This window comes from Oncorhynchus kisutch, linkage group LG20 (assembly GCF_002021735.2).
Source record: "Oncorhynchus kisutch isolate 150728-3 linkage group LG20, Okis_V2, whole genome shotgun sequence".
Taxonomy (NCBI): Eukaryota; Metazoa; Chordata; class Actinopteri; order Salmoniformes; family Salmonidae; genus Oncorhynchus; species Oncorhynchus kisutch.
Genome location: NC_034193.2, coordinates 52097806 through 52124167, shown reverse-complemented (window position 1 = coordinate 52124167; position 26362 = coordinate 52097806). Strand labels below are relative to the sequence as shown.

The window sequence follows — 26362 nt, the reverse complement described above, 5'->3', positions numbered from 1 at the left end:
TAGTAGTATACGGGTGGTATAGTAGTAGTATATTAGTAGTATACTGGTGGTATAGTAGTAGTATATTAGTAGTATACGGGTGGTATAGTAGTAGTATATTAGTAGTATACGGGTGGTATAGTAGTAGTATATTAGTAGTATACGGGTGGTATAGTAGTAGTATATTAGTAGTATACTGGTGGTATAGTAGTAGTATAGTAGTAGTATACTGGTGGTATAGTAGTAGTATATTAGTAGTATACTGGTGGTATAGTAGTAGTATATTAGTAGTATACGGGTGGTATAGTAGTAGTATATTAGTAGTATACTGGTGGTATAGTAGTAGTATATTAGTAGTATACGGGTGGTATAGTAGTAGTATATTAGTAGTATACTGGTGGTATAGTAGTAGTATATTAGTAGTATACGGGTGGTATAGTAGTAGTATATTAGTAGTATACTGGTGGTATAGTAGTAGTATATTAGTAGTATACGGGTGGTATAGTAGTAGTATACTAGTAGTATACTGGTGGTATAGTAGTAGTATATTAGTAGTATACTGGTGGTATAGTAGTAGTATATTAGTAGTATACTGGTGGTATAGTAGTAGTATATTAGTAGTATACTGGTGGTATAGTAGTAGTATATTAGTAGTATACTGGTGGTATAGTAGTAGTATATTAGTAGTATACTGGTGGTATAGTAGTAGTATATTAGTAGTATACTGATGGTATAATAGTAGTATATTAGTAGTATACTGGTGGTATAGTCGTAGTATATTAGTAGTATACTGGTGGTATAGTAGTAGTATATTAGTAGTATACTGGTGGTATAGTAGTAGTATACTGGTGGTATAGTAGTAGTATATAGTAGTAGTATACTGGTGGTATAGTAGTAGTATATTAGTAGTATACTGGTGGTATAGTCGTAGTATATTAGTAGTATACTGGTGGTATAGTCGTAGTATATTAGTAGTATACGGGTGGTATAGTAGTAGTATATTAGTAGTATACGGGTGGTATAGTAGTAGTATATTAGTAGTATACTGGTGGTATAGTAGTAGTATATTAGTAGTATACTGGTGGTATAGTAGTAGTATATTAGTAGTATACTGGTGGTATAGTAGTAGTATATTAGTAGTATACGGGTGGTATAGTAGTAGTAAATTAGTAGTATACTGGTGGTATAGTAGTAGTATATTAGTAGTATACTGGTGGTATAGTAGTAGTATATTAGTAGTATACGGGTGGTATAGTAGTAGTATATTAGTAGTATACTGGTGGTATAGTAGTAGTATATTAGTAGTATACTGGTGGTATAGTAGTAGTATATTAGTAGTATACTGGTGGTATAGTAGTAGTATATTAGTAGTATACTGGTGGTATAGTAGTAGTATATTAGTAGTATACAGGTGGTATAGTAGTAGTATAGTAGTAGTATATTAGCAGTATACTGGTGGTATAGTAGTAGTATAGTAGTAATATGGCAGTAGTATACTGGTGGTATAGTAGTAGTATAGTAGTAGTATACTGGTGGTATAGTAGTAGTATATTAGTAGTATACTGGCGGTATAGTAGTAGTATAGTAGTACTATGGTAGTAGTATACTGGTGGGATAGTAGTAGTATAGTAGTAGTATACTGGCGGTATAGTAGTAGTATATTAGTAGTATACTGGTGGTATAGTAGTATAGTAGTAATATATTTGTAGTATACTGGTGGTATAGCAGTAGTATAGTAGTAATATATTAGCAGTATACTGGCGGTATAGTAGTAGTATAGTAGTAATATATTACTAGTATACAGGTGGTATAGTAGTAGTACAGTAGTAATATATTAGTAGTATACTGGTGGTATAGTAGTAGTATAGTAATAGTATACTGGTGGTATAGTAGTAGACTAGTAGTAATGTAGTAGTAGTAATTTAGTAATGTAGTAGTAGTATGGTAGTAGAATAGTGGTAATATAGTAACATAGTAGTATTATAGTAGTAGAACAGTAGTAGTAATATAGTAATAAAGTAGTAGTATAGTAGTAATATAGTAGTAGTATAGTATTACTATAGTAGTAGTATAGTGGTGGTATAGTAGTAGTATAGTGGTAATATATTAGTAGTATACTGGTGGTATAGTAGTAGTATAGTAGTAATATAGTAGATAGTAGTAGTATAGTAGTAAAATAGTAGGAATATAGTAGCAGCAGGAGTAACAGCTCTACTCACAACACAGTCAAAGCAGTTGAAGGAGGAGTTGAAGTAGGGCCTAGTCCCCAAGCCATACATCTTAATACACATCTCTGACATGAACAGACCCAGGAATATAAACTCTGCATAGACTGGAGAGAGAGAGGGGGGGGGGAGAAAGAGAGGGGGGAGAGAGGGGGGAGGAGAGAGAGGGGGGGAGGGGGAGAGAGAAAGATAGGGGGGGAGAGGGGGGAGAGCAAGAGAGAGAGGGGAGGGGAGAGAGAGAGAGAGAGAGAGGGGAGGGGAGAGAGAGAGAGAGAGAGAGAGAGAGAGAGAGAGAGAGAGAGAGAGAGAGAGAGAGAGAGAGAGAGGGGGGGGAGAGAAAGGGAGAGGAGAGAGAGAGAGAGGGAGAGAGAGGGGTAGAGACAGAGAGAGAGGGGGAGAGACATGAAGAGAGAGGGGGGATTTAAACGGAGAGAAAGAGAAAGTGGGTAGAGAAGGAGGAAGGGAATAGAGAGAATCAGGTTAGATGACTGGAGATCAATAATGACACTAGCTAGTCTATGATGGCAGACTGCTGTGATGATAACTCTCCATGATGAATAGACTTCATCAGCTAGACATCTTATGGAAATTAGACTGGACACTAGCCATGCATAATCACTTCAGTTCAGGAAGTGTGTGTGAGACTCACAGAAAAAGGCGGACAGCATCTCAGGCCTGGTCATAGTGCAAATTGTGTTGAGGTGAGGTGAGGTGTGTGTGTGATCATGGAGAGTGTGTGGGTGTGTTTGCATGTGTGTGTGTGTGTGTGTTTTCATGTGTGTGTGCATGTAAATCTACTCACAGAGAAAGTCGGAGAGGATCTCAGGTTGTTCATAGTGTACCACCGCCACACACATGGTGTTGAGGCCCACCAGACTCAGGACGGTCCAGTAGAAGGCCTGAGTCTTCACCATCTTACGGATGAAGAACCGGATCCGCCGCTCGTTCCTATTGTAGTTGGACCCATCCTGCAGACCACCTCGGCCAAACGGGTCTCCTAGAAGAAGATGAAGAGTTATAGATCTGTCATTTGCCTTGAAAACAACGTTTGATAAGCGGTAGAGCCGTTCTATCTGTGCTATTTCTATGCTTAGTATTTTTACTTTGGATTTTGTTTGTCATACAGTTGAAGTTGGAAGTTTACTTACACTTCGGTTGGAGTCATTAAAACTCATTTCTCAACCACTCCACACATTTCTTGTTAACAAACTATAGTTTTGGCAAGTCGGTTAAGACATTTACTTTGTGCATATAGTAGTAGTATACTGGTGGTATAGTAGTAGTATAGTAGTAATATATTAGTAGTATACTGGTGGTATAGTAGTAGTATAGTAGTAATATATTAGTAGTATACTGGTGGTATAGTAGTAGTATAGTAGTAATATATTAGTAGTATACTGGTGGTATAGTAGTAGTATAGTAGTAATATATTAGTAGTATACTGGTGGTATAGTAGTAGTATAGTAGTAATATATTAGTAGTATACTGGTGGTATAGTAGTAGTATAGTAGTAATATATTAGTAGTATACCGGCGGTATAGTAGTAGTATAGTAGTAGTATAGTAGTAATGTAGTAGTAGTATACTGGTGGTATAGTAGTAGTATAGTAGTAATATATTAGTAGTATATTGGTAGTATAGTAGTAGTATAATAGTCATATATTAATAGTATACTGGTGGTATAGTAGTAGTATAGTAGTAATGTAGTAGTAGTATACTGGTGGTATAGTTGACCCAAGTTAAACAATTTAAAGGCAATGCTACCAAATACGAATTGAGTGTATGTAAACTTCTGACCCACCAGGAATGTGATGAAAGGAATAAAAGCTGAACTAAATCATTCTCTCTACTATTATTCTGACATTTCACATTCTAAAAATCAGATCCTAACTGACCTAAAACTCTCCTTTTTGCTAGGATTAAATGTCAGGAAATGTGAAAAACTGAGTTTAAATGTATTTGGCTAAGGTGTACGTAAACTTCTGACTTCAACTGTATGTACAGTATCAAGTTCATTGAACTTTAGCCCAGCTTTTTTAGTTAAGTTGGAACAACATTTTTGCCAACTTGTCTCGTTGATTTTTGTCCAACTTTAAATGTCAAGTTTACACTTCTACAAAAAGTTGAGTGAACTCCAAAAACTCTATGGAACTAGTTACTAACATATCTTGAGTTGGGCCACCTTGATTTAACATTATTTCAATGTTTTATGAATATCGCTAGCAGCAACAGAATAAACACATTTTGATTTACATACCTACAGTAGGATCAACAACAGAATAAACACATTTTGATTTACATACCTACAGTAGGATCAACAACAGAATAAACACATTTTGATTTACATACCTACAGTAGGATCAACAACAGAATAAACACATTTTGATTTACATACCTACAGTAGGATCAACAACATAATAAACACATTTTGATTTACATACCTACAGTAGGATCAACAACAGAATAAACACATTTTGATTTACATACCTACAGTAGGATCAACAACATAATAAACACATTTTGATTTACATACCTACAGTAGGATCAACAACACAATAAACACATTTTGATTTACATACCTACAGTAGGATCAACAACATAATAAACACATTTTGATTTACATACCTACAGTAGGATCAACAACATAATAAACACATTTTGATTTACATACCTACAGTAGGATCAACAACATAATAAACACATTTTGATTTACATACCTACAGTAGGATCAACAACAGAATAAACACATTTTGATTTACATACCTACAGTAGGATCAACAACATAATAAACACATTTTGATTTACATACCTACAGTAGGATCAACAACATAATAAACACATTTTGATTTACATACCTACAGTAGGATCAACAACAGAATAAACACATTTTGATTTACATACCTACAGTAGGATCAACAACATAATAAACACATTTTGATTTACATACCTACAGTAGGATCAACAACATAATAAACACATTTTGATTTACATACCTACAGTAGGATCAACAACATAATAAACACATTTTGATTTACATACCTACAGTAGGATCAACAACAGAATAAACACATTTTGATTTACATACCTACAGTAGGATCAACAACATAATAAACCCATTTTGATTTACATACCTACAGTAGGATCAACAACATAATAAACACATTTTGATTTACATACCTACAGTAGGATCAACAACAGAATAAACACATTTTGATTTACATACCTACAGTAGGATCAACAACATAATAAACACATTTTGATTTACATACCTACAGTAGGATCAACAACATAATAAACACATTTTGATTTACATACCTACAGTAGGATCAACAACATAATAAACACATTTTGATTTACATACCTACAGTAGGATCAACAACATAATAAACACATTTTGATTTACATACCTACAGTAGGATCAACAACATAATAAACCCATTTTGATTTACATACCTACAGTAGGATCAACAACATAATAAACACATTTTGATTTACATACCTACAGTAGGATCAACAACATAATAAACACATTTTGATTTACATACCTACAGTAGGATCAACAACATAATAAACACATTTTGATTTACATACCTACAGTAGGATCAACAACATAATAAACACATTTTGATTTACATACCTACAGTAGGATCAACAACAGAATAAACACATTTTGATTTACATACCTACAGTAGGATCAACAACATAATAAACACATTTTGATTTACATACCTACAGTAGGATCAACAACATAATAAACACATTTTGATTTACATACCTACAGTAGGATCAACAACATAATAAACACATTTTGATTTACATACCTACAGTAGGATCAACAACATAATAAACACATTTTGATTTACATACCTACAGTAGGATCAACAACATAATAAACACATTTTGATTTACATACCTACAGTAGGATCAACAACATAATAAACACATTTTGATTTACATACCTACAGTAGGATCAACAACATAATAAACACATTTTGATTTACATACCTACAGTAGGATCAACAACATAATAAACACATTTTGATTTACATACCTACAGTAGGATCAACAACATAATAAACACATTTTGATTTACATACCTACAGTAGGATCAACAACATAATAAACACATTTTGATTTACATACCTACAGTAGGATCAACAACATAATAAACACATTTTGATTTACATACCTACAGTAGGATCAACAACATAATAAACACATTTTGATTTACATACCTACAGTAGGATCAACAACATAATAAACACATGTTGATTTACATACCTACAGTAGGATCAACAACACAATAAACAAATTTTGATTTACATACCTACAGTAGGATCAACAACACAATAAACACATTTTGAATTCCATGCCTACAGTCGGAAAATATTAGAATATCTTCTTTCTAATTTCTCAACTCCTAACATTGAGTAAATGACACTAACTGGAGTCTCTGACATAGACTTTAAAATAGCACCGCACACAGTCAAGTGTCGCTGACTGATGGTAAAAGCTTGACTTGACTTGAACATTTCTGCCAACACTTTGCTAACTTCTGTTTAACCAGCTAAACAGCTGCTTTTGGTGAAAACGTGTTTGGAGTTTCCTTTCTAGCCAAGAGCCTTATGTTACAGTTTACACTTATCATGTGGGGAGGTCAAAATAATGAGAAGATCTACCAAATCTATTATATATTAAAATGTTGATTAGTTCTCCTTGCCATAATGGTTCACCTGATAAGAAAAGACATGATACATGTATTTTTGCTAATGTATGATGGGGGTCCCTGGGTCGCCAGTTGCCTGATCCCTGTTTCACACTGTAATGCTTCTTCATGATATTATTATGAAGTTATAAATAATTGTGTAATAGAAACCATTAGCTCCACCGTCTTCCCCCTCCTCTGGATTCAGCAGCTCTTTCTTGTTCTTGGTCTTGACGGTACCTGGAGGATATAGAAAGATAGAATGTTCCAATCTCTCTTTCTCTCTCTCTCTCTCTCTATCTCTGACACACTCATTCTCTCTCTCGGTATCAAAAACAAGGTTTCCACCCAACCTTTTTATGGCCTGATGGAAACCGAACATTCTTCAACCAAACTTTCCAAATGTCGACAAAATAAAATACGCAAGACGAGGTGGGATCTTTTTGTGTCAGTAAAATGAATTATGCGAGAAATGGTGGCGCCAAATATTGATACAATAAACTTGGAGTCCCGCGATGACATGCTGTGTGGTCCTCCCACTACGACTCGTCAGGAAAGCACACAGTTTATTAGGCTCCAGATGGAAAGACAATGTTGTGAAAGTCACAGGAGGTTGGTAGCACCTTCATTAGGGAGGACGGGCTCGTTTTAGTGACTGGAGCGGAATCCGTGGAATGGTAACAAATACATCCAACACATGGTTCCCATTGCCATTCCATCTCCTCCTTTCCGGCCATTATTATGAGCCGTTCTGTGGTGAAAGTCATCTCCTCCTTTCCGGCCATTATTATGAGCCGTTCTGTGGTGAAAGTCATCTCCTCCTTTCCGGCCATTATTATGAGCCGTTCTGTGGTGAAAGTCATCTCCTCCTTTCCGACCATTATTATGAGCCGTTCTGTGGTGAAAGTCATCTCCTCCTTTCCGGCCATTATTATGAGCCATTCTGTGGTGAAAGTGCAACGTGATGAGCTTGATGTTCCTTTCCAATAAATATTGAGGGTCTTATTCTGGTGACATGGTAATCGATGCTTGGCTGCCATTTGACAAATAAAAATAATCTTGCTCCGTTTTACGGGCTCCCAACCAACTGTGCTATTTAGTTTTTTTTTTGTGTAACTCATTTGGTACATAACGTTGCTGCTACCATCTCTTATGACCGAAAAGAGCTTCTGGACATCAGAACAGCGTATTACTCACGTCGAACTGGACAAATCCCCATCATCAGCGTGAAGAAAAGATGGAGAAAAAGGGGGAGGGCTGGGGGGGGGGCCTTGTAAGAATCCGCAGACTAGTAGGTAAACCAACACTACCCTCCGTATTATTGGGCAACGTCATTGGAAAACAAACTGTACGGACTACGATTAAGACTATCCTACCAACGCGACATTAAAAACTGTCATATCTTATGTTTCACCGAGACTTGGCTGAACAAAGACAAGGATAATATAGAGCTGGCTGGCTTCTCTGTGTTTTGGCAGGACAGAGCAGCTACGTCTGGCAAGACGAGGGGCAGGGGTGTGTGTCTATTTGCCAATAACTGCTGGTGCGCGATGTCTAATATTAAAGAAGTCTCAAGGTATTGCTCGCCTTAGGTTGAATACCTCATGATAAGCTGTAGACCACACTATCTACCAAGAGATTTCTCATCTATATTATTCGTAGCCGTCTAGTTACCACCATAAACCGATGCGATGCTGTAGTGGAGCAGGTCGAGAGTTCCTTGGTGTCCACATCACCAACAAACTAACATGGTCCAAACACACCAAAGAGGCACGACAACACCTTTTCCCCCTCAGGAGAAAAGACTTGCCATGGGTCTCCAGATCCTCAAAACGTTCTACAGCTCCACCATCGAGAACACCCTGACTCGTTGCATCACCGCCTGGTATGGCAACTGCTCGGGCATCTGACCGTAAGGAGCTACAGAGGGTAGTGTGTACGGCCCAGTACATCACTGGGACCAAGCTTCCTGACATCCAGGACCTTTATACTAGGCAGTGTCAGAGGAAAGCCCCAAAAATGGTCAAAGACTCCAGCCACCCCAGTCATAGACTGTTCTCTCTGCTAGCGCACGGCAAGTGGTACCGGAGCACCAAGTCTGGGACCAAAAGGCTCCTTAACAGCTTCTACCCCCAAGCCATAAGACTGCTGAACAGCTAATCAAATGGCTACCCAGACTATTTACATTGAACCCCCCCCCCCCCCCCCCCCCCCTCTGTTTATTATCTATGCATAGTCACATTACAAATGACCTGGACTAACCTGTACCCCGCACGTTGACTCGGTACCAGAACCCCCTGTGTCACATTACAAATGACCTGGACTAACCTGTACCCCTGCACGTTGACTCGGTACCGGAACCCCCTGTGTTACATTACAAATGACCTGGACTAACCTGTACCCCCGCACATTGACTCGGTACCGGAACCCCCTGTGTTACATTACAAATGACCTGGACTAACTATTCTCTCATACACTTTCTCATCTCTCATCTCTTCCCCCCACCCCCCACTCTTCCCCCCACCCCCCACTCTTCCCCCCACCCCCCACTCTTCCCCCCACCCCCCACTCTTCCCCCTACCCCCCACTCTTCCCCCCCACCCCCCACTCTTCCCCCCACCCCCCACTCTTCCCCCCACCCTTCCCCCCACCCCCCACTCTTCCCCCCACCCCCCACTCTGTCTGAAGTAGACTGAAGTACTTTACCGGTAAAAATGGTACCATCCTCATTCAGAAGGACCTCCTCTGTAGAAACACAATAACCCATGGTCAACAACAACACATCATGTCAGTTGTCAGTTTGTAAAGAGTTAAAGAGCAATAGCTTTAAGAACAGAGTTACAGTTTGTGCTTGTGTAAAGGAAGTGAGTGTGTGTGTGTATATTTTTACTTACCTGCTTTACAGATCCATTCTAGATATCCATTTAGCTCTCTCTCTATTTGCTGCTGGCGTCTCAATTTGAGGAACTCTGCACGGTTCTCTACTCGCTCTCTCTCTTTGGCAAACTCTCTGTAGGGGTTGTGCACACACTCACAATCACATACTGGTAACACACTATATCTAGTACACACACTAGGGTCACACACTCACACATATCCATGTGCGCGCACGCACGCACGCACACACACACACACACACACACACACACACACACACACACACACACACACACACACACACACACACACACACACACACACACACACACACACACACACACACACACACACACACACACACACACACACACACAGCAGGCAAAATACTCTGTCTAAATCTCTAGTCACATGTGAATGAATAGCGCTCCCTTTTCTGAAGAGATCCATACATTGGCATCCATGGATTACCACGCTCTCCCCAGACTCACTGGCGCACGGGCGCAATAAAAGCATGTGTGTGTGTCTCTACTATGTGTGTGTGTCTCTACTGTGTGTGTGTGTCTCTACTGTGTGTGTGGCTCTACTGTGTGTGTGTGTGTGTCTCTACTGTGTGTGCGTGTCTCTACTGTGTGTGTGTGTGTCTCTACTGTGTGTGTGTGTGTCTCTACTGTGTGTGTGTGTGTGTGTCTCTACTGTGTGTGTGTGTGTGTCTCTATTGTGTGTGTGTGTGTCTCTACTGTGTGTGTGTGTCTCTCTACTGTGTGTGTGTGTGTCTCTACTGTGTGTGTGTGTCTCTACTGTGTGTGTGTGTCTCTACTGTGTGTGTGTGTGTGTCTCTACTGTGTGTGTGTGTCTCTACTGTGTGTGTGTGTGTGTCTCTACTGTGTGTGTGCGTGTCTCTACTGTGTGTGTGTGTCTCTACTGTGTGTGTGTGTCTCTACTTTGTGTGTGTGTCTCTACTGTGTGTGTGTGTCTCTACTTTGTGTGTGTGTCTCTACTGTGTGTGTGTGTCTCTACTGTGTGTGCGTCTTCCTGTCCGCTGTGTGTGTCTCTACTGTGTGTGTCTCTACTGTGTGTGCATGTCTCTACTGTGTGTACATGTCTCTACTGTGTGTGTGTGTGTGTGTCTCTACTGTGTGTGTGTCTCTACTGTGTGTGTGTGTCTCTAATGTGTGTGTGTGTCTCTACTGTGTGTGTGTCTCTACTGTGTGTGGGTGTGTCTCTACTGTGTGTGTGTGTCTCTACTGTGTGTGTGTGTCTCTACTGTGTGTGTGTGTCTCTACTGTGTGTGTGGCTCTACTGTGTGTGTGTGTCTCTACTGTGTGTGTGTGTGTCTCTACTGTGTGTGTGTGTGTCTCTACTGTGTGTGTGTGTCTCTACTGTGTGTGTGCATCTCTACTGTGTGTGTGTGTCTCTACTGTGTGTGTGTCTCTATTGTGTGTGTGTGTGTCTCTACTGTGTGTGTGTGTCTCTCTACTGTGTGTGTGTGTGTGTCTCTACTGTGTGTGTGTGTCTCTACTGTGTGTGTGTCTCTACTGTGTGTGTGTGTGTGTCTCTACTGTGTGTGTGTGTCTCTACTGTGTGTGTGTGTGTGTGTCTCTACTGTGTGTGTGCATGTCTCTACTGTGTGTGTGTGTCTCTACTGTGTGTGTGTGTGTCTCTACTTTGTGTGTGTGTCTCTACTGTGTGTGTGTGTCTCTACTTTGTGTGTGTGTCTCTACTGTGTGTGTGTGTCTCTACTGTGTGTGCGTCTTCCTGTCCGCTGTGTGTGTCCTCTACTGTGTGTGTCTCTACTGTGTGTGCATGTCTCTACTGTGTGTACATGTCTCTACTGTGTGTGTGTGTGTGTCTCTACTGTGTGTGTGTGTTCTCTACTGTGTGTGTGTGTCTCTAATGTGTGTGTGTGTGTGTCTCTACTGTGTGTGTGTGTCTCTACTGTGTGTGGGTGTGTCTCTACTGTGTGTGTGTGTCTCTACTGTGTGTGTGTGTCTCTACTGTGTGTGTGGCTCTACTGTGTGTGTGTGTCTCTACTGTGTGTGTGTGTGTGTGTGTCTCTCTACTGTGTGTGTGTGTGTGTCTCTACTGTGTGTGTGCATGTCTCTACTGTGTGTGTGTCTCTACTGTGTGTGTGTGTCTCTACTTTGTGTGTGTGTCTCTACTGTGTGTGTGTGTCTCTACTTTGTGTGTGTGTCTCTACTGTGTGTGTGTGTCCTCTACTGTGTGTGCGTCTTCCTGTCCGCTGTGTGTGTCTCTACTGTGTGTGTCTCTACTGTGTGTGCATGTCTCTACTGTGTGTACATGTCTCTACTGTGTGTGTGTGTGTCTCTACTGTGTGTGTGTGTCTCTACTGTGTGTGTGTGTCTCTAATGTGTGTGTGTGTCTCTACTGTGTGTGTGTGTCTCTACTGTGTGTGGGTGTGTCTCTACTGTGTGGTGTGTGTCTCTACTGTGTGTGTGTGTCTCTACTGTGTGTGTGGCTCTACTGTGTGTGTGTGTCTCTACTGTGTGTGTGTGTGTGTGTCTCTACTGTGTGTGTGTGTGTCTCTACTGTGTGTGTGTGTCCTCTACTGTGTGTGTGCGTCTCTACTGTGTGTGTGTGTCTCTACTGTGTGTGTGTCTCTATTGTGTGTGTGTGTGTGTCTCTACTGTGTGTGTGTGTCTCTCTAACTGTGTGTGTGTGTCTCTACTGTGTGTGTGTGTGTCTCTACTGTGTGTGTGCGTGTCTCTACTGTGTGTGTGTGTGTCTCTACTGTGTGTGTGTGACTCTACTGTGTGTGTGTGTCTCTACTTTGTGTGTGTGTCTCTACTGTGTGTGTGTGTCTCTACTTTGTGTGTGTGTCTCTACTGTGTGTGTGTGTCTCTACTGTGTGTGTCTCTACTGTGTGTGCATGTCTCTACTGTGTGTACATGCCTCTACTGTGTGTGTGTGTCTCTACTGTGTGTGTGTGTCTCTACTGTGTGTGTGTGTCTCTACTGTGTGTGTGTGTGTCTCTACTGTGTGTGTGTGTCTCTACTGTGTGTGTCTCTACTGTGTGTGCGTGTCTCTACTGTGTGTGTGTGTGTGTCTCTACTGTGTGTGTGTGTCTCTACTGTGTGTGTGTGTGTCTCTACTGTGTGTGTGTGTCTCTACTGTGTGTGTGTGTCTCTACTGTGTGTGTGTGTCTTCCCGTCCGCTGTGCGTCAGTGGATTTGGGGCGAACCCAGATTAGCAGAGTTCAGTCAGCGTGAGGGGATTGAGGGGTGAGCTCCGTTGAAAATGCCTGTCAGATGAGCAGGTTAACCAACACACAGACTCCTCTCGAAGAAACGCCTGATAATCACGTCATCATAATGGAATAATTGAATAACATCGCCCTGAGCTCAGCTGAATAGGGTTGATGTTACAGATTTAGGATTCGTGTTAAAATAGTCTGAGGATCACTCTTTGAAAAACGTCAATATAGGAGTTGTGAAGTCGTGTTTATATGTGTTAAAGACCATTCTATTCACTTAGGACATCTGTCAGGATAAGTGTTTCACACTGTTATAGATGTAGTAGAACGGTTTAATACTTCTCTGTTACAGAGTCAGGATAACTCTTAAAGACTATTGGGATAACTCTTAAAGACTATTGGGATAACTCTTAAAGACTATTGGGATAACTCTTAACGACTATTGGGATAACTCTTAAAGACTATTGGGATAACTCTTAAAGACTATTGGGATAACTCTTAAAGACTATTGGGATAACTCTTAACGACTATTTTTTATTTATTTATTTTTTATTTCACCTTTATTTAACCAGGTAGGCTAGTTGAGAACAAGTTCTCATTTGCAACTGCGACCTGGCCAAGATAAAGCATAGCAGTGTGAGCAGACAACAAAGAGTTACACATGGAGTAAACAATTAACAAGTCAATAACACAGTAGAAACCAAAGGGGGAGTCTATATACAATGTGTGCAAAAGGCATGAGGAGGTAGGCAAATAATTACAATTTTGCAGATTAACACTGGAGTGATGAATGATCAGATGGTCATGTACAGGTAGAGATATTGGTGTGCAAAAGAGCAGAAAAGTAAATAAATAAAAACAGTATGGGGATGAGGTAGGTGAAAAAGGGTGGGCTATTTACCAATAGACTATGTACAGCTGCAGCGATCGGTTAGCTGCTCAGATAGCTGATGTTTGAAGTTGGTGAGGGAGATAAAAGTCTCCAACTTCAGCGATTTTTGCAATTCGTTCCAGTCACAGGCAGCAGAGTACTGGAACGAAAGGCGGCCAAATGAGGTGTTGGCTTTAGGGATGATCAGTGAGATACACCTGCTGGAGCGCGTGCTACGGATGGGTGTTGCCATCGTGACCAGTGAGCTGAGATAAGGCGGAGCTTTACCTAGCATGGACTTGTAGATGACCTGGAGCCAGTGGGTCTGGCGACGAATATGTAGCGAGGGCCAGCCGACTAGAGCATACAAGTCGCAGTGGTGGGTGGTATAAGGTGCTTTAGTGACGAAACGGATGGCACTGTGATAGACTGCATCCAGTTTGCTGAGTAGAGTGTTGGAAGCCATTTTGTAGATGACATCGCCGAAGTCGAGGATCGGTAGAATAGTCAGTTTTACTAGGGTAAGCTTGGCGGCGTGAGTGAAGGAGGCTTTGTTGCGGAATAGAAAGCCGACTCTTGATTTGATTTTCGATTGGAGATGTTTGATATGAGTCTGGAAGGAGAGTTTGCAGTCTAGCCAGACACCTAGGTACTTATAGACATCCACATATTCTAGGTCGGAACCATCCAGGGTGGTGATGCTAGTCGGGCATGCGGGTGCAGGCAGCGACCGGTTGAAAAGCATGCATTTGGTTTTACTAGCGTTTAAGAGCAGTTGGAGGCCATGGAAGGAGTGTTGTATGGCATTGAAGCTTGTTTGGAGGTTAGATAGCACAGTGTCCAAAGACGGGCCGAAGGTATATAGAATGGTGTCGTCTGCGTAGAGGTGGATCAGGGAATCGCCCGCAGCAAGAGCAACATCATTGATATACACAGAGAAAAGAGTCGGCCCGAGAATTGAACCCTGTGGCACCCCCATAGAGACTGCCAGAGGACCAGACAGCATGCCCTCCGATTTGACGCACTGAACTCTGTCTGCAAAGTAATTGGTGAACCAGGCAAGGCAGTCATCCGAAAAACCGAGGCTCCTGAGTCTGCCGATAAGAATATGGTGATTGACAGAGTCGAAAGCCTTGGCAAGGTCGATGAAGACGGCTGCACAGTACTGTCTTTTATCGATGGCGGTTATGATATCGTTGAGTACCTTGAGTGTGGCTGAGGTGCACCCATGACCGGCTCGGAAACCAGATTGCACAGCGGAGAAGGTGCGGTGGGATTCGAGATGGTCAGTGACCTGTTTGTTGACTTGGCTTTCGAAGACCTTAGATAGGCAGGGCAGGATGGATATAGGTCTGTAACAGTTTGGGTCCAGGGTGTCTCCCCCTTTGAAGAGGGGGATGACTGCGGCAGCTTTCCAATCCTTGGGGATCTCAGACGATATGAAAGAGAGGTTGAACAGGCTGGTAATAGGGGTTGCGACAATGGTGGCAGATAGTTTCAGAAATAGAGGGTCCAGATTGTCAAGCCCAGCTGATTTGTACGGGTCCAGGTTTTGCAGCTCTTTCAGAACATCTGCTATCTGGATTTGGTTAAAGGAGAACCTGGAGAGGCTTGGGCGAGGAGCTGCGGGGGGGGCGGAGCTGTTGGCCGAGGTTGAAGTAGCCAGGCGGAAGGCATGGCCAGCCGTTGAGAAATGCTTATTGAAGTTTTCGATAATCATGGATTTATCAGTGGTGACCGTGTTACCTAGCCTCAGTGCAGTGGGCAGCTGGGAGGAGGTGCTCTTGTTCTCCATGGACTTCACGGTGTCCCAGAACTTTTTGGAGTTGGAGCTACAGGATGCAAACTTCTGCCTGAAGAAGCTGGCCTTAGCTTTCCTGACTGACTGCGTGTATTGGTTCCGGACTTCCCTGAACAGTTGCATATCACGGGGACTATTCGATGCTATTGCAGTCCGCCACAGGATGTTTTTGTGCTGGTCGAGGGCAGTCAGGTCTGGGGTGAACCAAGGGCTGTATCTGTTCTTAGTTCTGCATTTTTTGAACGGAGCATGCTTATCTAAAATGGTGGGGAAGTTACTTTTAAAGAATCACCAGGCATCCTCAACTGACGGGATGAGGTCAATGTCCTTCCAGGATACCCGGGCCAGGTCGATTAGAAAGGCCTGCTCACAGAAGTGTTTTAGGGAGCGTTTGACAGTGATGAGGGGTGGTCGTTTGACTGCGGCTCCGTAGCGGATACAGGCAATGAGGCAGTGATCGCTGAGATCCTGGTTGAAGACAGCGGAGGTGTATTTGGAAGGCCAGTTGGTCAGGATGACGTCTATGAGGGTGCCCTTGTTTACAGAGTTAGGGTTGTACCTGGTGGGTTCCTTGATGATTTGTGTGAGATTGAGGGCATATAGCTTAGATTGTAGGACTGGCGAGGTGTTAAGCATATCCCAGTTTAGGTCACCTAACAGAACAAACTCTGAAGCTAGATGGGGGGCGATCAATTCACAAATGGTGTCCAGGGCACAGCTGGGAGCTGAGGGGGGTCGGTAGCAGGCGGCAACCGTGAGAGACTTATTTCTGGAGAGAGTAATTTTCAAAATTAGTAGTTCGAACTGTTTGGGTATGGACCTGGAAAGTATGACATTACTTTGCAGGCTATCTCTGCAGTAAACTGCAACTCCGCCCCCTTTGGCAGTTCTATCTTGACGGAAGATGTTATAGTTGGGTATGGAAATCTCTGAATTTTTGGTGGCCTTCCTGAGCCAGGATTCAGACACAGCAAGGACATCAGGGTTAGCAGAGTGTGCTAAAGCAGTGAGTAAAACAAACTTAGGGAGGAGGCTTCTGATGTTGACATGCATGAAACCAAGGCTTTTTCGATCACAGAAGTCAACAAATGAGGGTGCCTGGGGACATGCAGGGCCTGGGTTTACCTCCACATCACCCGCGGAACAGAGAAGGAGTAGTATGAGGGTGCGGCTAAAGGCTATCAAAACTGGTCGCCTAGAGCGTTGGGGACAGAGAATAAGAGGAGCAGGTTTCTGGGCATGGTTGAATATATTCAGGGCATAATGCGCAGACAGGGGTATGGTGGGGTGCGGGTACAGAGGAGGTAAGCCCAGGCACTGGGTGATGATGAGGGAGGTTGTATCTCTGGACATGCTGGTAGTAATGGGTGAGGTCACCGCATGTGTGGGAGGTGGGACAAAGGAGTTATCAGGGGCGTGAAGAGTGGAACTAGGGGCTCCATTGTGAACTAAAACAATGATAACTAACCTGAACAACAGTATACAAGGCATATTGACATTTGAGAGAGACATACAGCGAGGCATACAGTAATCACAGGTGTTGAATTGGGAAAGCTAGCTAAAACAGTAGGTGAGACAACAGCTAATCAGCTAGCACAACAACAGCAGGTAAAATGGCGTAGACTAGGCAACGTGGCCAACAGATAGAACAAACAAGCAGAATGGAGTACCGTGATTAATGGACAGTCCAGCGTGCATCAGCTATGTAGCCAAGAGATCAGTGTCCAGGGGGCAGCGGTGGATGGGGCAGGGAAGCTGGCCTGGCGAGTGTTATCCAGGTTTAAAAAAAACTAACAATGACTAAATAGCTTGTAGCTAGTTAGCTGGTTAGCTTCTGGAGGTTCTTGAGTGTGTTCTAAAAATAAATAAATAAATAATAGCGATTCCGTATCACATTGGGTGAGGCAGGTTTCCGGAAGGTATAAACAAATTAAAAGTCAAAAGAGATAGAAAGTAAATATGGGTCCGGTGAGCGTTTGAGACGCGGCGATTCAGGCGGTTAGCAGACCTGTGCTAACAAGCTAACAGTTTGTAGGCCCGGGCTAGACAAGGTAGCAGTTAGCGGGCCGGAGCTGGACAAGCTAGCAGTTAGCAGGCCGAATTAGCAAGCAGGGAGATAGCGAGGGCTAGAGAGTTAGCCTTTGGGGACGTCGCGATGGGGTGAGTCTGTTTATTCCTCTTCATGCGATGACATCGGTAGACCGGTCGTGGGCCCGGGTATTGTAGCTCAGGAGTATGCTACGGTGGTAGCGCAGGTGCTACGGCCGGGAGTAATCCGAGGTTGCGGTTTAGCTAGATAGCTAGTTGCTGAAAAATCCAGCTGAAAGATGTTCCGTTTGCGGTGGGAATCCGGGGATGAAAAATAAATAGGTCCGTTGTGCTCTGGTTAAAGTCGCGTTGTACGAACAGGCGAGAGCTTTCCGAACTACAGGTTAGCTGATGACCGGTTAGCTGGAGACCGCTAGCATACCCGCTGGTTAGCTGGCTAGCTTCAGTTGAGGGGTCCCGAAGTAAATATAAATACTTTAGGAAAAATAGCTACATTGGGTGAGTCGGGTTGCAGGAGAGTATTTGGAAGCTTAGGGTTTAGCAAAATGTTTTCAAAGAGATATGTGGAGAAAATATGTAAAAAACGAAAAATAAACGATATATACAGGGACACGACAGGACAGGACGACCTACTGCTACGCCATCTTAGAATGATTGGGATAACTCTTAAAGACTATTGGGATAACTCTTAAAGACTATTGGGATAACTCTTAACGACTATTGGGATAACTCTTAAAGACTATTGGGATAACTCTTAAAGACTATTGGGATAACTCTTAAAGACTATTGGGATAACTCTTAAAGACTATTGGGATAACTCTTAAAGACTATTGGGATAACTCTTAAAGACTATTGGGATAACTCTTAAAGACTATTGGGATAACTCTTAAAGACTATTGGGATATTTCTTAAAGACTATTGGGATAACTCTTAAGACTATTGGGATAACTCTTAAAGACTATTGGGATAACTCTTAAAGACTATTGGGATAACTCTTAAGACTATTGGGATAACTCTTAACGACTATTGGGATAACTCTTAAAGACTATTGGGATAACTCTTAAAGACTATTGGGATAACTCTTAAAGACTATTGGGATAACTCTTGAAGACTATTGGGATAACTCTTAAAGACGATTGGGATAACTCTTACAGACTATTGGGATAACTCTTAAATACTATTGGGATAACTCTTAAAGACTATTGGGATAACTCTTAAAGACTATTGGGATAACTCTTACAGACTATTGGGATAACTCTTAAAGACGATTGGGATAACTCTTACAGACTATTGGGATAACTCTTAAAGACTATTGGGATAACTCTTAAAGACTATTGGGATAACTCTTAAAGACTATTGGGATAACTCTTAAAGACTATTGGGATAACTCTTACAGACTATTGGGATAACTCTTAAAGACTATTGGGATAACTCTTAAAGACTATTGGGATAACTCTTAAAGACTATTGGGATAACTCTTACAGACTATTGGGATAACTCTTAAAGACTATTGGGATAACTCTTAAAGACTATTGGGATAACTCTTAAAGACGATTGGGATAACTCTTACAGACTATTGGGATAATTCTTAAAGACTCTCAGGATAATTCTTAAAGACTATTGGGATATCTCTTAAAGACTTCTTAAAGATATTCTACCTGTCTAAGCCGTGTAGTGGGTTCTACTAAGCTATATGGAATTGTTTTAAGAAGGTCATACCAAGGATCATTTAGCTATTTGATTTTCAATTGTAAGACCCCTTGAAATATCAACAAAATACACAATTATTTTTGGCCTTTTTACTCTTAGGATAACTCTTAAACACTTAGGATAACTCTTAAAGACTCTTAGGATAACTCTTAAAGACTCATAGGATAACTAGAAAACCGTCAATCTAGGACCTGAGAGACTGTGTTTACAGAGGGGTGGAGGAGGGAGTATTGAGGAAGGAAAGTTGTGAATGGATCAGTTAAACATGCACGCACACACACACACACACACACACACACACATACACACACACACACACACACACACACACACACACACACACACACACACACACACACACACACAGACACACACACACACACACAGGTGTGCGTATGTACGTACCCTGAGAGGACGCCCAGCACCAGATTTAACATGAAGAAGGACCCGATGATGATGAGGGGGATGTAGTACATCCAGTTCCAGGCACTTCCCTCTACATTATTACTCTGGTGAGACAGACAGACATCATTACTCTGGTGAGACAGACATACATCATTACTCTGGAGAGACAGACAGACATCATTACTCTGGAGAGACAGACAGACATTATTACTCTGGTGAGACAGACAGATAGACAGACAGGAAGTTAGTCAGACAGACAGACATACAGACAGGAGGTTAGTCAGATAGACAGACAGGTTAATCAGACAGACAGACAGACAGACAAACAGACAGACAGGACGTTAGTCAGACAGACAGACAGACAGACAGACAGACAGACAGACAGACAGACAGACAGACAGACAGAAAGAAAGAAAGACAGACAGACAGACAGACAGACAGGACGTTAGTCAGACAGACAGACAGGACGTTAGTCAGACAGACAGACAGGACGTTAGTCAGACAGACAGACAGACAGGACGTTAGTCAGACAGACAGACAGGACGTTAGTCAGACAGACAGACAGGATGTTAGTCAGACAGACAGACAGACAGGACGTTACTCAGACAGACAGACAGACAGATCAAACAAACAGAGCTGGAAAATGTATTAAACTTGCATCTAAAAATGGTTCCATTCCACAGATACCAGTCCTGCCCATTTCCATCCTTCTTACATCACACTAGTGTGTGTTTTCCCAAACATTTGGAAGGAATGGAATAGAATATGATGTGGACTGTAAATTATACATTGTCTAGATGTGTTGCCAATGAATAATACATTGTGTGGAAATCGGTATTACATTAGCAGACCATAGTGTTCCCTGTGCTGTACATTTATACAAGGATTAGTATTTTCAATGAATTCCCTTACAGCACATAGCATAACATGTCGAACCATCCCTCCATGGTGATATACTGGGAGGACAGTGAACACACACACTTCAACCCCCCCCCCCCCCACACACACACAGTCCATCTCCCCACACACACACACACACACACTTCAACCCCCCCAAACACACACACACAGTCCTTCTCCCCACACACACACACACACACACTTCAACCCCCCCAAACACACACATACACACACACACTTCAACCCCCCCAAACACGCACACACACATAGTCCATCTCCCCACACACACACACACACACTTCAACCCCCCCAAACACGCACACACACACAGTCCATCTCCCCACACACACACACACACACACTTCAACCCCCCCAAACACGCACACACACACAGTCCATCTCCCCACACTCACACACACACACACTTCAACCCCCCCAAACACGCACACACACACAGTCCATCTCCCCACACACACACACACACACACTTCAACCCCCCCAAACACGCACACACACACAGTCCATCTCCCCACAAACACACACACACACTTCAACCCCCCCAAACACACACACACACACACACACACACACACACACAGTCCATCTCCCCACAAACACACACACACTTCAACCCCCCCAAACACACAAATACACACACACACACACACACACACACACACACACACACACACACACACACACACACACACAGACACACACACTTCAACCCCCCCAAACACACACACACACACACAGTCCATCTCCCCACACACACACTTCCACCCCACACACAGCCCTATATACTCACATAGTATAACATATCGGTCCAACCCTCCATGGTGATACATTGGAATACAGTGAGGACAGCAAAGAGAATGTTGTCGAATTGGGTGATCCCATAGTTGGGCCCCAGCCAATAGCCTTTACACGTGGTCCCATTAGGACACAATCTGGACGGTAACTCTGTACCGCATGGCAACTCATCATAAATCTCATCTATAGAGGAGAGGGAAAGAGAGGGAGGGGAGAGAGGGGAGGGGGAGAGAGAAGAAGGGGAGCGAGAGAGTAGGGGAAAAAGTGAGGGAGAGAGAGATGAGATTGATTAGAGTTGAAATCAGCATAAGAAAACAGCGAAGTGGTGGTCCAGTAAAATAATTTAAGGGATACGAGATGGGCTGTGTCTCAATGTCTTCCTTGTACTGTCTGGGGCTAGGGGTTGAGTTGGGACTGGGCCCTTTGGGTCTAGGGGTTGAGTTGGGTCTGGACCCTTTGGGTCTAGGGGTTGAGTTGGGACTGGGCCCTTGGGTCTAGGGGTTGAGTTGGGTCTGGACCCTTTGGGTCTAGGGGTTGAGTTGGGTCTGGACACTTTGGGTCTAGGGGTTGAGTTGGGATTGGGCCCTTTGGGTCTAGGTCTAGGTGTTGAGTTGGGTCTGGACCCTTTGGGTCTAGGGGTTGAGTTGGGACTGGGCCCTTGGGTCTAGGGGTTGAGTTGGGACTGGGCCCTTTGGGTCTAGGGGTTGAGTTGGGTCTGGACCCTTTGGGTCTAGGGGTTGAGTTGGGACTGGGCCCTTGGGTCTAGGGGTTGAGTTGGGTCTGAACCCTTTGGGTATAGGGGTTGAGTTGGGTCTGGACCCTTTGGGTCTAGGGGTTGAGTTGGGTCTGGACCCTTTGGGTCTAGGGGTTGAGTTGGGTCTGGACCCTTTGGGTCTAGGGGTTGAGTTGGGACTGGGCCCTTGAGTCTAGGGGTTGAGTTGGGTCTGGACCCTTTGGGTCTAGGGGTTGAGTTGGGACTGGGCCCTTGGGTCTAGGGGTTGAGTTGGGTCTGGACCCTTTGGGTCTAGGGGTTGAGTTGGGTCTGGACACTTTGGGTCTAGGGGTTGAGTTGGGATTGGGCCCTTTGGGTCTAGGTCTAGGTGTTGAGTTGGGTCTGGACCCTTTGGGTCTAGGGGTTGAGTTGGGACTGGGCCCTTGGGTCTAGGGGTTGAGTTGGGACTGGGCCCTTTGGGTCTAGGGGTTGAGTTGGGTCTGGACCCTTTGGGTCTAGGGGTTGAGTTGGGACTGGGCCCTTGGGTCTAGGGGTTGAGTTGGGTCTGAACCCTTTGGGTATAGGGGTTGAGTTGGGTCTGGACCCTTTGGGTCTAGGGGTTGAGTTGGGACTGGGCCCTTGGGTCTAGGGGTTGAGTTGGGACTGGACCCTTTGGGTCTAGGTGTTGAGTTGGGACTGGGCCCTTTGGGTCTAGGGGTTGAGTTGGGACTGGACACTTTGGGTCTAGGGGTTGAGTTGGGACTGGGCCCTTTGGGTCTAGGGGTTGAGTTGGGACTGGGCCCTTTAGGTCTAGGGGTTGAGTTGGGACTGGGCCCTTTGGGTCTAGGGGTTGAGTTGTGACTGGGCCCTTTGGGTCTAGGGGTTGAGTTGGGACTGGGCCCTTTGGGTCTAGGGGTTGAGTTGTGACTGGGCCCTTTGCGTCTAGGGGTTGAGTTGGGACTGGGCCCTTTGGGTCTAGGGAAGTGTCTGGGGGTAGGGGTTGAGTTGGGACTGGGCCCTTTGGGTCTAGGGGTTGAGTTGGGACTGGGCCCTTTGGGTCTAGAGGTTGAGTTGGGAGTGGGCCCTTTGGGTCTAGGTCTAGGGGTTGAGTTGGGACTGGGCCCTTTGCGTCTAGGGGTTGAGTTGGGACTGGGCCCTTTAGGTCTAGGGAAGTGTCTGGGGGTAGGGTCGAGTTGGGACTGGGCCTGTTGGTCTAGGGGTTGAGTTAGGACTGGGCCCTTTGGGTCTAGGGGTTGAGTTGGGACTGGGCTCTTTGGGTCTAGGGGTTGAGTTGGGACTGGGCCCTTTGGGTCTAGGTCTAGGGGTTGAGTTGGGACTGGGCCCTTTGGGTCTAGGGGTTGAGTTGGGACTGGGCCCTTTGGGTCTAGGGGTTGAGTTGGGACTGGACCCTTTGAGTCTAGGGGTTGAGTTGGGACTGGGCCCTTTGGATCAAGGAAAGTGTATAGGGGTAGGGGTTGAGTTGGGACTGGGCCCTTTGGGTCTAGGGGTTGAATTGGGACTGGGCCCTTTGGGTCTAGGGGTTGAGTTTGGACTGTGCCTGTGGGTCTAGGGAAGTGTCTAGGGGTAGGGGTTGAGTTGGGACTGGGCCTGTTGGTCTAGGGGTTGAGTTAGGACTGGGCCTGTGGGCCTAGGGAAGTGTCTAGGGGTAGGGGTTGGGACTGGGCCTGTGGGTCTAGGGAAGTGTCTAGTGGTTGAGTTGGGACTGGACCTGTGGGTCTAGGGAAGTGTCTAGTGGTTGAGTTGGGACTGGGCCTGTGGGTCTAGGGAAGTGTCTAGTGGTTGAGTTGGGACTGGGCCTGTGGGTCTAGGGAAGTGTCTAGGGGTTGAGTTGGGACTGGGCCTATGGGTCTAGGGAAGTGTCTAGTGGTTGAGTTGGGACTGGGCCTGTGGGTCTAGGGAAGTGTCTAGGGGTTGAGTTGGGACTGGGACTGTTGGTCTAGGAGTCAGTGCAATTACTTTATTTGGATCTAAGGGTAGGTGTTAGGTCATTATAAGTTTATTTAAGACAGGGCTTGAGGGTCTAGGAGTAGGTGCTTGGTCACTAGGAGTTAATTTAATACATGACTTAGGGGTTTAGGGTAGATGCTACAGTAGGTCGCTAGTAGTTGATTAAAGACCAGTCTTCGGGGTCTAGGAGTAGGTGCATGGTCGCTAGTAGTTGATTAAAGACCAGTCTTCGGGGTCTAGGAGTAGCTGCATGCTCGCTAGTAGTCGATTAAAGACAAGTCTTGGGGGTCTAGGGGTAGGTGCATGGTCGCTAGTAGTTGATTAAAGACCAGTCTTCGGGGTCTAGGAGTAGGTGCATGGTCACTAGTAGTTGATTAAAGACCAGTCTGCGGGGTCTAGGAGTAGGTGCATGGTCAGTAGTAGTTGATTAAAGACCAGTCTTCGGGGTCTAGGAGTAGGTGCATGGTCACTAGTAGTTTATTAAAGACAAGGCCTATGGACATTACCAGTGGCGATGTCGAAACAGGTGGTGTGGAACTTTCCCATGTAGAACTCAAGGCCGATGATGGCGAACATCAGAATGGCCACAAAGAGAAGCAGTCCGATCTGCAGCAGGGGGATCATAGCCTTCATGATGGACTTGAGTACCACCTGCAGGCCTGGAGGACACAGTGCAGATGGTCAGAGATGAATATAGAAAGAGAGAGGGGGGAGAGGGGGAGGAAGAGAGAGAGAGAGCGAGAGGAGAGGATTGAGAGAGAGTGGGAGGGGATGGACAGAGAGAAAGCAAGAGAGAGCAGAGAAAAGAGAGGAGACAGAGTGAGTGATGTCCATAGGGGACCCCATACTTACTGGGAATCCCTGACACCAACTTAAGTGGTCGCAGAACCCTGACTGCTCTCAGTGTCCGCAGGTCAAATTCGGAGCCAACCGCCGACAAGATACTAAGGAGAGAGGGAAGAGGAAAAGAAAGAGAGAGAATTCGAAAAGGAGAAGAAACAGTGGAGACAGTAGAAACAGTAGAAACAGTGGAGACAGTAGAAACAGTAGAAACAGTGAAGACAGTAAAAACAGTAGAAACAGTGGAAACAGTAGAAACAGTAGAAACAGTAGAGACAGTAGAAACAGTAGAAACAGTGGAGACAGTAGAAACAGTGGAAACAGTAGAAACAGTAGAGACAGTAGAAACAGTGGAAAACAGTAGAAACAGTGGAGACAGTAGAAACAGTGGAAACAGTAGAAACAGTAGAGACAGTAGAAACAGTGGAAAACAGTAGAAACAGTGGTGACAGTAGAAACAGTGGAAACAGTAGAAACAGTAGAAACAGTAGAGACAGTAGAAACAGTAGAAACAGTGGAGACAGTAGAAACAGTGGAAACAGTAGAAACAGTAGAGACAGTAGAAACAGTGGAAAACAGTAGAAACAGTGGAGACAGTAGAAACAGTGGAAACAGTAGAAACAGTAGAGACAGTAGAAACAGTGGAAAACAGTAGAAACAGTGGAAACAGTAGGAACATTAGAAACAGTAGAAACAGTAGAATCAGTGGAAAACAGTAGAAACAGTAAAAACAGTGGAAAAGAGTATAAATAGTGGAGACAGTGGAAACAGTGGAACAGTGGAGACAGTAGAAACAGTAGAAACAGTGTAGACAGTAGAAACAGTGGAAAACAGTAGAAACAGTGGAAACAGTAGGAACATTAGAAACAGTAGAAACAGTAGAATCAGTGGAAAACAGTAGAAACAGTAAAAACAGTGGAAAACAGTATAAATAGTGGAGACAGTGGAAACAGTAGAAACAGTAGGAACAGTAGAAAACAGTAGAAAACCGTGGAGACAGTAGAAACAGTAGAAAACAGTAGAAACCGTGGAGACAGTAGAAACAGTGGAGAACAGTAGAAACAGTGGAAACAGTAGGAACAGTGGAAAACAGTAGAAAACCGTGTAGACAGTAGAAAACAGTGGAAAACAGTAGAAACAGTGAGTGTAATTAACAAGCGTTCCATTTCAGCAGAAAACAAACAGTATTTGGGGTATAAAAAGTCATAAAAAGCACAGGAACACACACATGACATGATTGGTCAGTGCTGTCTGGGATCCTTGGGATGTCCCTACCCTAAACCCTGACCTTAAA

At 43.8% G+C, this 26362-nt stretch overlaps 1 protein-coding gene across 1 annotated transcript in view; it reads right to left on the bottom strand.

The window, feature by feature from the left end:
* The window catches only part of LOC116352993 (voltage-dependent P/Q-type calcium channel subunit alpha-1A), a gene marked incomplete at its 5' end in the record, with an annotated part of 68136 nt that extends 42896 nt beyond the window's left edge, over nt 1-25240 (bottom strand). The window contains 9 exons of the mRNA XM_031799136.1: nt 2199-2311; nt 3007-3201; nt 7080-7148; nt 9615-9653; nt 9803-9918; nt 19836-19939; nt 21544-21731; nt 24735-24887; nt 25081-25240. Coding sequence (XP_031654996.1) covers nt 2199-2311; nt 3007-3201; nt 7080-7148; nt 9615-9653; nt 9803-9918; nt 19836-19939; nt 21544-21731; nt 24735-24887; nt 25081-25240 — 1137 coding nt within the window. The remainder of the gene's footprint in view (nt 1-2198; nt 2312-3006; nt 3202-7079; nt 7149-9614; nt 9654-9802; nt 9919-19835; nt 19940-21543; nt 21732-24734; nt 24888-25080) is intronic.
* Nucleotides 25241-26362: the final 1122 nt, after the last annotated feature.